Source organism: Hyperolius riggenbachi, chromosome 1, assembly GCF_040937935.1.
Source record: "Hyperolius riggenbachi isolate aHypRig1 chromosome 1, aHypRig1.pri, whole genome shotgun sequence".
NCBI classification, from domain to species: domain Eukaryota; kingdom Metazoa; phylum Chordata; class Amphibia; order Anura; family Hyperoliidae; genus Hyperolius; species Hyperolius riggenbachi.
Window position 1 is genome coordinate 385271293 of NC_090646.1, and position 14603 is coordinate 385285895.

At 46.4% G+C, this 14603-nt stretch overlaps 1 protein-coding gene across 4 annotated transcripts in view; it reads right to left on the minus strand.

Annotated features, from left to right (window-relative positions):
• Window positions 1–4500: 4500 nt before the first annotated feature.
• Window positions 4501–14603, minus strand: part of SLC24A2 (solute carrier family 24 member 2) — a 259384-nt gene continuing 249281 nt past the window's right edge. For all 4 annotated transcript variants that reach the window (XM_068234400.1, XM_068234401.1, XM_068234402.1 and 1 more), the window contains 2 exons: window positions 12023–12189; window positions 4501–5581 (listed from right to left, as the gene is read on the minus strand). In XM_068234400.1, coding sequence (XP_068090501.1) covers window positions 5332–5581; window positions 12023–12189 — 417 coding nt within the window. In that variant the 3' untranslated portion in view covers window positions 4501–5331. The remainder of the gene's footprint in view (window positions 5582–12022; window positions 12190–14603) is intronic.

Genomic DNA, 14603 nt, shown 5'->3' on the forward strand with positions numbered 1-14603 from the left:
ACAGGAAGCAGTGTGTAACAGCATCTATGCAGAGCGGGAGGAGACCAGCGGCGATTGGAACCAGGGACGGAGGTGAGTTCTGCCTACAGCGCTTCCGTGCGCGCTCACTCTGCATCTGAGGGGGGGGGGGGGGGCCGGGGAGAGGAAGGGAGGGAGAGGTCGGGCTGCCCTCCCCGTGGCTGCGGCTCCCCCCTCCATTATGTGGGGGCAAAGCGGGGGAAGCTACCTAATCTATCCTGGGGGGCAGCTACCTACCTAATCTATCCTGGGGGGGCAGCTACCTAATCTATCCTGGGGGGCAGCTACCTACCTAATCTATCCTGGGGGGGGCAGCTACCTAATCTATCCTAGGGGGCAGCTACCTACCTAATCTATCATGGGGGGCAGCTACCTACCTAATCTATCCTGGGGGGCAGCTACCTAATCTAATCTATCCTGGGGGGGGCAGCTACCTACCTAATCTATCCTGGGGGGGCAGCTACCTACCTAATCTATCCTGGGGGGCAGCTACCTAATCTATCCTGGGGGGCAGCTACCTACCTAATCTATCCTGGGGGGGCAGCTACCTACCTAATCTATCCTGGGGGGGCAGCTACCTACCTAATCCTTCCTGGGGGGGGCAGCTACCTACCTAATCTATCCTGGGGGGGGGCAGCTACCTACCTAATCTATCCTGGGGGGGGGGCAGCTACCTACCTAATCTATCCTGGGGGGACAGCTACCTACCTAATCTTTCCTGGGGGGGGGGGGGGGGCAGCTACCTACCTAATCTATCCTGGGGGGCAGCTACCTACCTAATCTATCCTGGGGGGGCAGCTACCTACTCTACCCTATCCGGGGGGGGGCAGCTACCTACCTAATCTATCCTGGGGGGGCAGCTACCTAATCTATCCTGGGGGGCAGCTACCTACCTAATCTATCCTGGGGGGGCAGCTACCTAATCTATCCTAGGGGGCAGCTACCTACCTAATCTATCATGGGGGGCAGCTACCTACCTAATCTATCCTGGGGGGCAGCTACCTAATCTATCCTGGGGGGCAGCTACCTAATATAATCTATCCTGGGGGGGGGGGCAGCTACCTACCTAATCTATCCTGGGGGGGCAGCTACCTACCTAATCTATCCTGGGGGGCAGCTACCTAATCTATCCTGGGGGGCAGCTACCTACCTAATCTATCCTGGGGGGGCAGCTACCTACCTAATCTATCCTGGGGGGGCAGCTACCTACCTAATCTTTCCTGGGGGGGCAGCTACCTACCTAATCTATCCTGGGGGGGGGGCAGCTACCTACCTAATCTATCCTGGGGGGACAGCTACCTACCTAATCTTTCCTGGGGGGGGGGCAGCTACCTACCTAATCTATCCTGGGGGGGCAGCTACCTACTCTACCCTATCCTGGGGGGCAGCTACCTACCTAATCTATCCTGGGGGGGGGGGGCAGCTACCTAATCTATCCTGGGGGGCAGCTACCTACCTAATCTATCCTGGAGGGGGCAGCTACCTACTCTACCCTATCCTGGGGGGCAGCTACCTACCTAATCTATCCTGGGGGGGCAGCTACCTACCTAATCCTTCCTGGGGGGGCAGCTACCTACCTAATCTATCCTGGGGGGGGGCAGCTACCTACCTAATCTATCCTGGGGGGGGCAGCTACCTACCTAATCTATCCTGGGGGGACAGCTACCTACCTAATCTTTCCTGGGGGGGGGCAGCTACCTACCTAATCTATCCTGGGGGGCAGCTACCTACCTAATCTATCCTGGGGGGGCAGCTACCTACTCTACCCTATCCTGGGGGGCAGCTACCTACCTAATCTATCCTGGGGGGGCAGCTACCTAATCTATCCTGGGGGGCAGCTACCTACCTAATCTATCCTGGGGGGGCAGCTACCTAATCTATCCTAGGGGGCAGCTACCTACCTAATCTATCATGGGGGGCAGCTACCTACCTAATCTATCCTGGGGGGCAGCTACCTAATCTATCCTGGGGGGCAGCTACCTAATATAATCTATCCTGGGGGGGGGCAGCTACCTACCTAATCTATCCTGGGGGGGCAGCCTCCTACCTAATCTATCCTGGGGGGCAGCTACCTAATCTATCCTGGGGGGCAGCTACCTACCTAATCTATCCTGGGGGGGCAGCTACCTACCTAATCTATCCTGGGGGGGCAGCTACCTACCTAATCTTTCCTGGGGGGGCAGCTACCTACCTAATCTATCCTGGGGGGGGCAGCTACCTACCTAATCTATCCTGGGGGGACAGCTACCTACCTAATCTTTCCTGGGGGGGGCAGCTACCTACCTAATCTATTCTGGGGGGGCAGCTACCTACTCTACCCTATCCTGGGGGGCAGCTACCTACCTAATCTATCCTGGGGGGGGCAGCTACCTAATCTATCCTGGGGGGCAGCTACCTAATCTATCCTGGGGGGCAGCTACCTACCTAATCTATCCTGGAGGGGGCAGCTACCTACTCTACCCTATCCTGGGGGGCAGCTACCTACCTAATCTATCCTGGGGGAGGGCAGCTACCTAATCTATCCTGGGGGGCAGCTACCTAATCTATCCTGGGGGGCAGCTACCTAATCTAATCTATCCTGGGGGGCAGCTACCTTATCTAACCTATACTGGGGGCAGCTACCTAATCTAACCTATACTGGGGGGCACCTACCTAATCTAACCTATACTGGGGGGCACCTACCTAATCTAACCTTATACTGGGGGGCACCTACCTAATCTAACCTATACTGGGGGGCACCTACCTATCTAACCTATACTGGGGGGCACCTACCTATCTAACCTATACTGGGGGCACTTACTTATCTAACCTGTATTGGGGGCACCTAGCTAGCCTATACAGGTGGCAACTATACTGGCTACCTATATTGGAGGCACCTACCTAACTAACCTATACTGGGGGCACCTACCTATCTAACCTATGCTGGGGGCAACTATTCTGGCTACCTATATTAGAGGCACCCACCTAGTTAACCTGTACTAGGGGCACCTGTCTAACTTATCTAACTTATACCGGCGGCGCCTGCCTATCTAACCTATACTGGGGGCAACTATACTGGCTAACTATGCTGGAGGCACCTACCTGGCTAACCTATACTGGGGGGACAACTATAATGGCTTACCTATGCCTGGCTACCTATACTGGGGGGACCTATAGCTGGCTATAGGGATTCGGATATGTGTGTGCGTCGGGTGTTGCCGGGGGAGGGGGGGGGCCCACATCCAGATTCCGCATCGGGGCCCAGAGATTTGTAGCTACGCCACTGCTTTGGTAGTTGAGACTGATAATTCTGCTGGTCAGGGAGAGGCTTTCATTATCACAACCCTTGGCTGCCCTGCCCCACCTACTACAATCAAAAATAAATTCTCCTGTCTACCTTATCAACTTCTTCAGATAGACAGGATATGAAGCCAATATGATTTAGAGCTGCCAGTGTGATCTGTAGGAGCATAGTGGCCACATATCTGTATCCAGACATCCTAGGTAAGGGCCAGTTTCCACTAGGAGCTGTGTCCGTTTTTGATTCAGATGCGGCTCCCATTCTGCTGTGCAGCTGCAGCCCGGATCTCTAAGCTGTGCACGACTATAGTAATTCGGCTGTAGTGAATGGCAAGCCATAGCTTAGATAGGCAGCTTTTCCCACCCCTCTCGTATGTAGGGAAACGCTACAGATTCGGCCTGGAAATGGGCTTAGTGGAAACACAACCATTTTATTTTCGTCACACACATTGTTTGGAAAACATATAAGATATGTTTTCAAATAAATGTAGTATCCTCATGTCATGATCAGTCTAGTCCCACTGCATTATACTAGCAGTTAATGGAAGGAATTGTTATAGCCTCTTGTACCAAATGTCAGCCATGATTCTTATCTACCTCAGCAGTATTGGCTAAAGTTTCAAAGCACTCAGTTCATCCAGATCTGATCTGTAGTTCTCTAGCTTTCAAAGTAGCATTTCAATGTAGCTGCCCAAGTGTTGTCACAACAACATGCCATACGGTGGTATATCGGTTTCAAGTTAGTAAGAGATAATATGAACATAATATTATCATAATATTGTAAATTATTAGATGGATTTTCAAATTTGTCCAGAGTTTCTTTTTTACCACCAGGGTAGACTTATTGATGGGTTTTCCTGGCATTGGGCTTAGATGGATTAAGGTAAAATAGCAAGTAAAATAGCAAGCTACGGTAGTTAGCTGTTTTGGCTTCAACCTGCCCTTGTTGGAAAGATGTGATGTGGACAGTGGCTTAGAGGAGAGGGCAACCAGGCCCTAGGCATTCACCTAGTTTGCCTTGTGGATGATCTGGCTTTTGGGCCTAGTGCCCATATAACAGATGAGACGCATATTACCACTTCACTGGGTGTCACAAAGGAGCAAAACACTCAAGATGACAAAATGTATTATGTAACTTGTATTATATATCACCATTCACCCTTTCCACGAAACACAAATATGCATAGAGTTAGAGTATGTGTGTCTTATTTTATGCCATTAAACTGGTTTATTATTTTTTAATAGATATTATTCAGCCTTGCAATTATAACATGACTACAAACTGTTATTTCAATCTGTGACATTAAATTACAAGACTCTGTTACATAAGTTCTTGAGCATCTGCCTGTCTTATTCATAGGCAACTTTACAGTGTCCATTCATCAACAAAATTGTCTGTAAGCTCTTCTGGGTTAGGATACAACAACCCCAATTTTGTTTTTGTTTTTTTCCTATGTGAAGTGTGCAATACTGCCATCGATAACTTTTTAATAAAGACAAAAGATAGTATACGTTAAGCAGCAAACCTAAGTCTCCCATGTACACTTCATACCCAGAACCCACCTTGCCATGTTTTTATTATACTCATTGAACAAGTGGTTCCTATGCTACTGTTATAGAACACTCCTTCCAGGTTACACTACAAGCAGAGAAGTGTTGAAATACATCCATGGTGAGGAATTGATACGCTTAATCTATTTACGGCTACTGGACATCTATGATTCCCAATGAGCTGCTGATATCAAGTTCTATAGATTTTGTTTTTATCTAATATCTCTCTTTTGTTTAGTATACCCTGCATATTAATGTGTATATCATATGTAAAGAGAGTAATAGAGGAATACAATGTGCATTAGCAATGTACAAGAGTTTTTATAGCTTCTAGATTCTCCAAGACTGATCCACCGATTAAATGTCCTCTGACATTATCTAACAGTTGCACGTTGGCAATGTTTTTGGCCTTCTATGGGCAAAGCTCACTTCTTGAACTCTGTCTCCAAGAACATCTTCTCCACCGTTCTTCAGCTTTTCAACCTAGACAGAGGCTGGACATTTGATGATGCGGTTTTCTAGAAGAACGCTGACAACCAGGAAAACAAAATACAGTGCAAACATCATGCATCCTAAGACCTTGTTCATCCTCCACTTGCACAAAGCAATCGAAAGAATGACAAATAGCAGCATTATGAAGAGGAGGACAATTGCACAGAACAAGCCGTTGCTGCTCACTGTTACTGGCTTCATGCGGTGACAGAAGGAAAACATGATCCAGGGCATGGGCAGTCTGTGGAGAAAAACAACAACAGAAATTTGACTTTGTTGTATGATGCAATAAATAATGAAGGTGAAATGTGATTTGTTTCATCACCTGATACATTTACAAAGCTCTGATTTGTTGTGAGCACATCGTACTTTAGCACATGATCATGACTAGCAAATCAGAGGTTTACATATCTATCACCTACCAAATTGATTACATGCTTCTCCGTGAGTTCTGCTGGACATGACCATCACTAATCCTTACTGTACTGAGTCCAACTTCAACCTAGACTTTTTTTTTGTTACTGGTGGCAAAAATGTAAATTGCTTACACTCTTGTAAGGTTTTATTGCTGCCAGTGTTCCCACTGGAGAGTACCAGTAGTTTCCCCACTTTCCGTCTCTTGTGTCTAAACAGCAAGTGGCAAAATCTCATTAAAGAAGAAAGCATTGAGGACAACCTTAATGGTACAGTAGGGGAAGATATTTTGAGAGCTTTTTTACTGTTGTCATTCACTTCCTTTCTTCTCTTACTCTGTTAAGTTAAAATTGTAGTGCTGTCACAGGGACAGGACATGAAAAGATTTCTTTCCAATGCATACACTGGCAGTGGTAAAACTTTTCCATCCTATCCATAGCTGGAAAACGTTATTGGAGGAAGTTAGGCTTTATCGACAGTGAAATAAGCAATGCTATTCGATAAATAATTGTAGCAGTAGAGTATTTAGCCATTAGTAAAAGCAATGTATTTTGCATCTATCATGTTATTGGCTAACGTAAATGAAAAAGAGTGAGCTATCGGCTACCCAGCCTTCTTCAGGCATACAGGAACTGAGTTCGAAGAAGGCTGAAACTTTACTGTTTTTCTTTTTAGTTAGCCAATAAATGGTATCATCCTGATTCAAAATGTCCTGCTTTTTGATAAATAATGGCAACCAATCAGAAATCAGGTCTAAGCAGCTTTCAGTAAGCTAGCTACCCATAGGTACTGTAGTCCGAGATCATTTCTGACAGGCTGCCTTGGGTTAATGCATACCATACTCTTGAAACTTAATATTAAAAAGCTTCAAGTCAACTATTTTCTCCTTAAATGGATGATATGCAGATGTACACTTCATATAAGGTGTTGTATTAACACTGCATGCATGACTCATTGAATTTCAATTTTAGTTTGCCAGTCTACAACATTAAATAGTATGATGGATATTAATCGATTTGTCTGTGGGAACTAGTTGCAATTTATTTTTCTTTACAGAAATAATGTTTATTATATTTATACAGCATAATACAATTGCAATTTGCAAATCTATCAGTTGATCAAACAAATCACATGCTTCTCCATGAGTTCTCTATCACTATGAGGCGGTTACAAAATGCTCTAAATTCACTCTGTAGATTGATCCCCACTGAGCATGCTCCCCACTGTAACCTTTAACCACTTGCCGACCGCACGCTTATACCGTGCGTCGGCAAAGTGGCAGCTGCAGGACCAGCGACGCAGTACTGCGTCGCCAGCTGCAGGCTGATTAATCAGGAAGCAGCCGCTCGTGCGAGCGGCTGCTTCCTGTCAATTCACGGCGGGGGGCTCCGTGAATAGCCTGCGGGCCGCCGATGGCGGCTCGCAGGCTAAATGTAAACACAAGCGGAAATAATCCGCTTTGTTTACATTGTACGGCGCTGCTGCGCAGCAGCGCCGTAAGGCAGATCGGCGATCCCCGGCCAATCAGCGGCCGGGGATCGCCGCCATGTGACAGAAGACAGCCTGTCACTGGCTGCACAGGACGGATAGCGTCCTGTGCAGCCCGGATCTCCAAGGGGGGCCAGGTAGGAGAGGGAGGGGGGGAATCTCGCCGCGGAGGGGGGCTTTGAGGTGCCCCCCCCCGCAACACCCGGCAGGCAGGAGCGATCAGACCCCCCCAGCACATCATCCCCCTAGTGGGGAAAAAAGGGGGGGCGATCTGGTCGCTCTGCCTGCACGCTGATCTGTGCTGGGGGCTGCAGAGCCCACCCAGCACAGATCAGCTGAAACAGCGCTGGTCCTTAAGGGGGGGTAAAGGGTGGGTCCTCAAGTGGTTAAGTAGGGGAGGGAACCACTGGTGGCCTAGCAGGCCAGTTCTGTGCGAAGCAGGTTTTTTAGGCACCACCATGTGCCTGATACTTTGTGCGCTGCATAGGACCCAACTGCGGCACCTAGAGGATAATTTGGGCGCCAAAGGTGCAGCATGCAGCAATAGATACATTGCAGCAGAGGGTTGCCAGAATATGATAAAATAGCAGCAGAGGGACAGAGCACATAGCCGTGGAGCAAGAAATAGCAGCTGCAGGGGTAAGTAATACGTTTCACATGCGCACTAGAGGTAAGGTGGCGGTGGTGGGGGTGTTAGTGTCAGAAATAGGTGGTAAGCGTTTAGAGTAGGTAAGGGGGGTTAGTTTTAGGTGTCGGTAGAGGGAAGATTAGTGTAGGAGTCGTTAGGCAAAGCAATAGTCTAATATATCGGCAATGGCCAGCACCTAATAGAAAAATATCGGTACTATTTCCAGGCGCCCCAATGACATTACCCCTTGTTTAGTGTACACATTATGTGCATTCTCAGTACATTAATACCTTACAGGGATACTATTCATTGTGTACCCTGCACTGATCCAAATATAAACTGTAACCACAATTTCATGGAACAGGAAGTTTTGTTAGCCAAAGTAAAAAAAAAATGTTTCAACTGGACACATTTTTGTGTTTTAGATTTAAAATTATAAATTTAGGAAAGTATAAGTATAATCATCAACATGCAATTCTGTTTCTCTAGTGCTTGACTGTACAAGGGCAATACACACCTTCAGCCAGAGATTTAATAATAAATGTCAATATCTAGGATGTTAAGGTGAGTACACAGTCATGCACCACTATATTAGGTAGCAAGTGAAATAAATTGCATAACTCACTGTATGCATACAACACTTACGTTGCTTCACTATATAGAGAGTGAGTTACACAGTTTGCATAACTCTCTATGTTAATTGCGTAAATGCCAGTAATCTTAACATTTGCCATCTGCTCAGGTGACTATAAGATAACTGTTCTTTTGCAAATTTACCCCATTGAGTGCTAAAGGATTTTCTTGTGTATAAACATTGCACATTCCTAAAATATTTGTCCATGGCACTTTCATTTTTGTTATTACCTCAAATTTTTGGAATAATAATAATTTTTATTAATTTTTAAGTAAAAAAAAATGCAGAATAAACAGTGTTTGTCAATTGTAAATTATTTCAGAGACAGATGAGTTTTTCATTTTTTATTTTTTGGTGAAGGGGTACCAACATATTTGTCCATGTTTGTATATGTTTATACTTTGATGATAAAGCAGGGGTTCCATTTCTTGATTTAACCATATTTTTTTTTTTTTTTTTTTTACAATTAAATGTCTACGTAAAAATTGCTGATTTCTTGTGCCATATGTGATCGTTACAGGAAGATCTCCACATATCATTACATACAGTATACAAGATTTCTTACATGCTTCACCCCCTCCTCTGGGATCCTCTTCCACAATACATCCATCACTCTCCAACCTTTGAAATTTTTAAAGACTCTCTTTTTCTGACAAGCATACACTCTAACTTAGGCACATTTTTGCCCCTTTGACCTCTGGCCAAGTTGTACTTCTTACTAGAAAACCTAAAAACGCCTCTAGGTATGAATATTGTATACTACCCCACCTTTTGTTTCTTCCCTTATTTCTTTAGATTTTAAGGTTGCAAGGGCAGGGCTCTCCCACCCTTTTGTGTCTTGGAATTCATTATCTATATATATATATAATAGAGTAAGTGCCTCAACCTTCAAACAAGAAGAAGAAGTAGCGCCCTGCCCCCAGGGCCGGTCCAAGCAAGAAGAAGGGGCTGGTCCAAGCAAGAAGAAGAAGTAGCATCATATCAAACAAGGGCAAAGAGGGATAATTTGCATATTCAGTAGCAGTGCATTGTGGGTAACCACAAATGTTCACTTATAGCGGAATTATTGCAGATTTGCTTCTGTTTTAAGAAGGAAAATTACACCAAGCTTTGCTTTTTTTTAGTAGGAGGGATTTTTGGTCTATTTTATCCCCCTAAACATTCTTAGTAGTTTGGGTCACCCTGAGCTGTTTGGTTACTCTGTTGTACTGGTCCAAGCCCAATCTCATACAGCCATATCAATCTCTGCTATGTACTGATGAGAACCAAAGGTCTGAAATAGGCTGTCACATGTGGGTTTGATATGACTGTGTAAAACTTAAAGCTATAAGCTTGCTTGGCTTACTAAGAGTGAAAAGGAATATTTTGCATATTTAATAGCGGTGCATTGTGGGTAATCACAAATGTTCATTTATAGCTGAATTATTGCAGATTTTCTTCTGTTTTAAAGGACTTCCGAGGCCAAAATCTGCCCCAAAACGTAAAAAAAGTTAACTACCTGCATGACTTTGTAAGGCACGGAGGACGCCGTCCGCGCCCTCCGTGCCGTTCTGCCTGGTCCCCTCTGCTCAATAGCCCCCCAAAAGACTGCCACCCCACAGTCCGGGTCGGTATCTGCAGCCTGCATAATGATGGCCGCCAGAGCTGGCCACAGCTACGCAGTCCGCATAGCCGCTACTGCGGCTGCGCAGCTCTAGGGCCAACCCTCCGATCCACGCTGCCTGTTACGTGGATCGGGGGTTGACCCCCGATCCACATAACAGGCAGCGTGGATCAGAGGGTTGGCCCTAGAGCTGCGCAGCCGCAGTAGCGGCTATGCGGACTGCGCAGCCGTGACCAGCTCCGGCAGCCATCTTTATGCAGGCTGCAGATACCGACCCGGACCGTGGGGTCACAGCCTTTCGGGGGGCTATTGAGCAGAGGGGACCAGGCGGAACGGCATGGAGGGCGCGGACGGCGTCCTCCGTGCCTTACAAAGTCATGCAGGTAGTTAACTTTTTTTACGTTTTAGGGGCAGATTTTGGCCTCGGAAGTCCTTTAAGAAGGCAAATTACACCAAGCTTTGATTTTTTAGTAGGAGGTCTTTTTGGTCCCTTTTATCCACCTATACATTCCGAGTGATTTGGGTCACCCTGAGCTGCCTGGTTGCTCTGTTGTGCTTGTCCAAGCCCTATGTCATACAGCTGTATCAATCTCTGCGATGTACTGATGAGAAACAAAAGTCTGAAACAGGCTGTCACATGTGGGTTTGATATGACTGTGTAAAATTTAAAGCTATAGGCTTGCTATACACCAGTGGTTCTGGATGCTTACTAAGGGGAAAAAGGAATTATTTGCATATTTAGTAGCAGTGCATTGTGGGTAACCACAAATGTTCACTTATAGCTGAATAATTGCATATTTCTTTCTGTTTTAGGAAGGCAAATTACACCAAGCTTTGCTTTTTTTAGTAGGAGGTATTTTTGGTCCCTTTTATCCCCCTATACATTACGAGTGGTTTGGGTCACCCTGAGCTGCTTGGTTATTCTGTTGTACTGGTCCAAGCCCTATCTCATACAGCCGTATCAATCCCTGCCATGTACTCATGAGGACCAAAAGTCTGAAACAGGCTGTCTACATGTGGGTTTGATATGACTGTGTAAAATTTAAAGCTATATGCTTGCTATACACCAGCAGCTCTGGATGCTCATTTGGCTTACCAAGGGGGAAAAGGGGTAATTTTCATATTTAGTAGCAGTGCATTGTGGGTAACCACAAATATTCACTTATAGCTGCATTATTGCAGATTTCCTTCTGTTTTAAAAAGGCAAATTACACCAATACAGTGTGCGGCATTGCAGGAAGTGGCGACAGTGGAACGCACGATGGAATACAGTAGAGGTGAGTCATCCCCGCCCACTGCCTCTTACTAATAGTGGCGGCTTCCACTGTGCTTAAGCAGGAGGTGGAGTGCACATGGGGGACCAAGGTGAGGGGGGGGGGTCCTGCTGAGCTTGAGCTGGAGTGGGAGTGCACATGGGGGACCCAGGTGAGGGGGTGGTTCCTGCCGAGCTTAAGCTGGAGGTAGAGCACACATGGGGGACCCAGTTGAGGGGGGGTCCAAACCCCCCCCCCCCCCCACCGCTGTGCCCAATACCCCCTTCCTGCCCTCTACCCTCTTATGCGGCGTATGCTACGCCGCGGGTCGGCTAGTACATTTTATTCATTATTTTACTTTTATCACTGTAATTACCAATTCTGTATTTTGTATATTGGTGTACTCCATTGTCTATATTATTTTGTACCCCTGTTTGTTTCTTACTTTGTACAGCACCACAAAATATATTGGCGCTTTATAAATCAATAATAATAAACTGTAATTTGAATGTTCGTTCAGCCACATGTGATTATGCTCAGTTTCTGTGGCACAGGTTTGCTGCAAGTTCCCATTAAGCATTCTGAACACTTTTCATTACAAAATTTTTATTTACCCTCTGCCTGGAGGTGGTAGAAAAAATTCAGATTTCCACTTCACTTACCCAACGGTGATGTCAAATATGTTGCTTCCTACAGAGCTGGAGACTGCCATGTCTCCCAGGCCTTTCCGTGCAACTATGACACTGGTTATGAGATCTGGAATGGAGGTGCCAGCAGCTAATATAGTGAGCCCCATTATTTCTTCAGTAATGCCGATAGTCTCTCCAACCTAAGGCAGATCATACGGAAATATTGGATGAAGGTGTGTGATTTACCTGCTACGCTTCTTATGCAGTATAAACAAAATCAATTAAAATACAGTATGGAACAACATAATGCTGGAGCAAAGGTCACATAAATCACTCAAGTAAGGTTTGAAGGATTATGCTGCCCCTGGGTTCATGTAATGCAAGTGCCCTGAGTCAGATTTACATCCAGGGGACAATTTTTAAGTCAAACTAATAATATGCATTTACCACAATTTTAGCATTGCTTTTCTTCTTTTCACTGGAATTTGTGAAGCAGCAATAAATAGAAGGTGGGCAGTATTTATGCTAACTTTACCATTTTCTCACTGCAGCCACTGTTTGACTGGTGTCAGTAGCAATGCAAGTCAGCAGAAGAAAGTATCACCCAATGCTTTCTCCTATTAGTTATTCTTCCTTAATCTCCATTCTTAAAGGATTTACAATGCAAAGGGCCTAAAAAAAGTTGAGTACCGCATAGCAATTGCAGACCTCAGGGCAGACGATCAGTGGCTTCCGTTTCACTTTGCTGCGCTCTGTTATCTAAATCCAGCTTTCATTGCAGTCCCTCCCCTCCCCAGGGTCGCCTTATCTGATGGCGATTAGAATTGTGGCTTTACAAATCCAGCGCCTGCGCAGTGCGCCGAGTCACTAGTGTGGCTGCGCAGGTTTTCAGCCCTGTCCATGGGCCGCCCTCTCTCCCAGCGCTCTGATCTACGTCATGTGGGAGTGCCCACATGACCACCCACATGACTACTTGCAGTGCCTGTCAGCCGCGCTCCTTCAGCAGACACGAGTAGCTCTGAGCGAGTGAGGATGTTCCCTATTAATTCCATATCTTATTGAATAATTTTACTTACCCTGTCTTTTTTGTATGATCAATTGAAATGTGCAGGGAATGTCCTCGCTCGCTCAGCACTACTCATGTCTGATGGGGGGGGGGGGGGAGCAGCTGACAGGCACTGCAAGTAGTCATGTGGGTAGATCAGAACGCTGGGAGAGAGGAACGTCCTCACTCCCTCAGAGCTACTCATGTCTGCTGAGGGGGCGCGGCTGACAGCAACTGCAAGTAGTCATGTGGGTGATCATGTGGGCACTCCCACATGACGTAGATCAGAATGCTGGAAGAGAGGACATCAGCCTGTGAGAGGACTTAGATTTCTAGCTGCTCTGAAGGACAGCCGAGTGTCCTGCTGTCCTTGTACAGCGCTGCACTAGATAGCAACGCTGTACCGATGTAAACAAAGGGGGTTTCTTTCTTCTTGCGTTTACTAGCAGGCTGATCACGGAGCAGGGCTCCATGAATCAGCAGGGCCCAATCACGCATTCGCGCGCTCGATCCCCTGCAAAACCCCTCCCAGGACTTGACGCCAATCAGAGTTAGCCAGTCCTGGGGCTGCCACCTTCCCGATGCCTATCAGCGTTAGGCGGTCGGGAACGGGTTAAGCTAACCTGTTGTTGATTTACTTCTATGCTCTGGGTCGTTGTCCTGTTGCAACACCTATCTTTTGCCATGATGCCCCCACTACCATACTTCACAGTTGGGATGAGGTTTTGATGTTAGTGTGCTGTGCCACGTTTTCTCCTCACATAGTATTGTGTGTTTCTTCCAAATAACTCAACTTTGGTTTCATGTGTCCACAGAATATTTTGCCAGTACCGATGTACTGAAATATATAATGAAGACCCTATATGGTGTTTTTAGTGTGGAGGTAGTCATGTAGAGCAAGGTATAAAGTTATCCATACACTGATTGATTTTCCCATTCTAATCCCTGCAGATTTGTTTCATCGATTGGTAATCGATTCCTCCAAAGTTTTAAATCTATCAAATTTCAATTGATTTTGACCAAAAATCGATTAAGGCTACGTTCACAGTGGGATGTTGCGGCGCTGCATTATAAAGTCTTCCCGACGTCGGCCACCATTCTTCCCCGGGGCTCTGCTTCCTGCTGGTGAGATTGACGGCTGTCATCATGACGACAGCCGGCAATTCCACTTTAGAGTTGCAGTGCCACCCGGAGGATGGAGGGAAAACTGTAGCACTGGAGCCAGGGAGGTGAGTGGTTGTGGAACTGCTGCAGATCTCCCTGGCAGCATGATATTTTCCAGGTTTTAGGGTCTGAAAGAATGCAAAAAAATTGCACCGCTTTTAGACCCTAAAATCCATAAAGAATCATACCCCAAGGGGGTTAACGTGCATTACCACCTTTTTTGGGGGGGTTGCGTTGTAATGCTGTGTTGCTACTTCAACTTTGCATCACAACGCAACGTCCCACTGCAAAGCTAGCCTTTAAGTATTGATCGGACAGGATGAGAAATCTAGGTCAATCAGGGGCGGGGCATACTGAGATCAAAGGGTGTAATCTTCACCTGCTTTCTGTGCCTAACAGCATTTA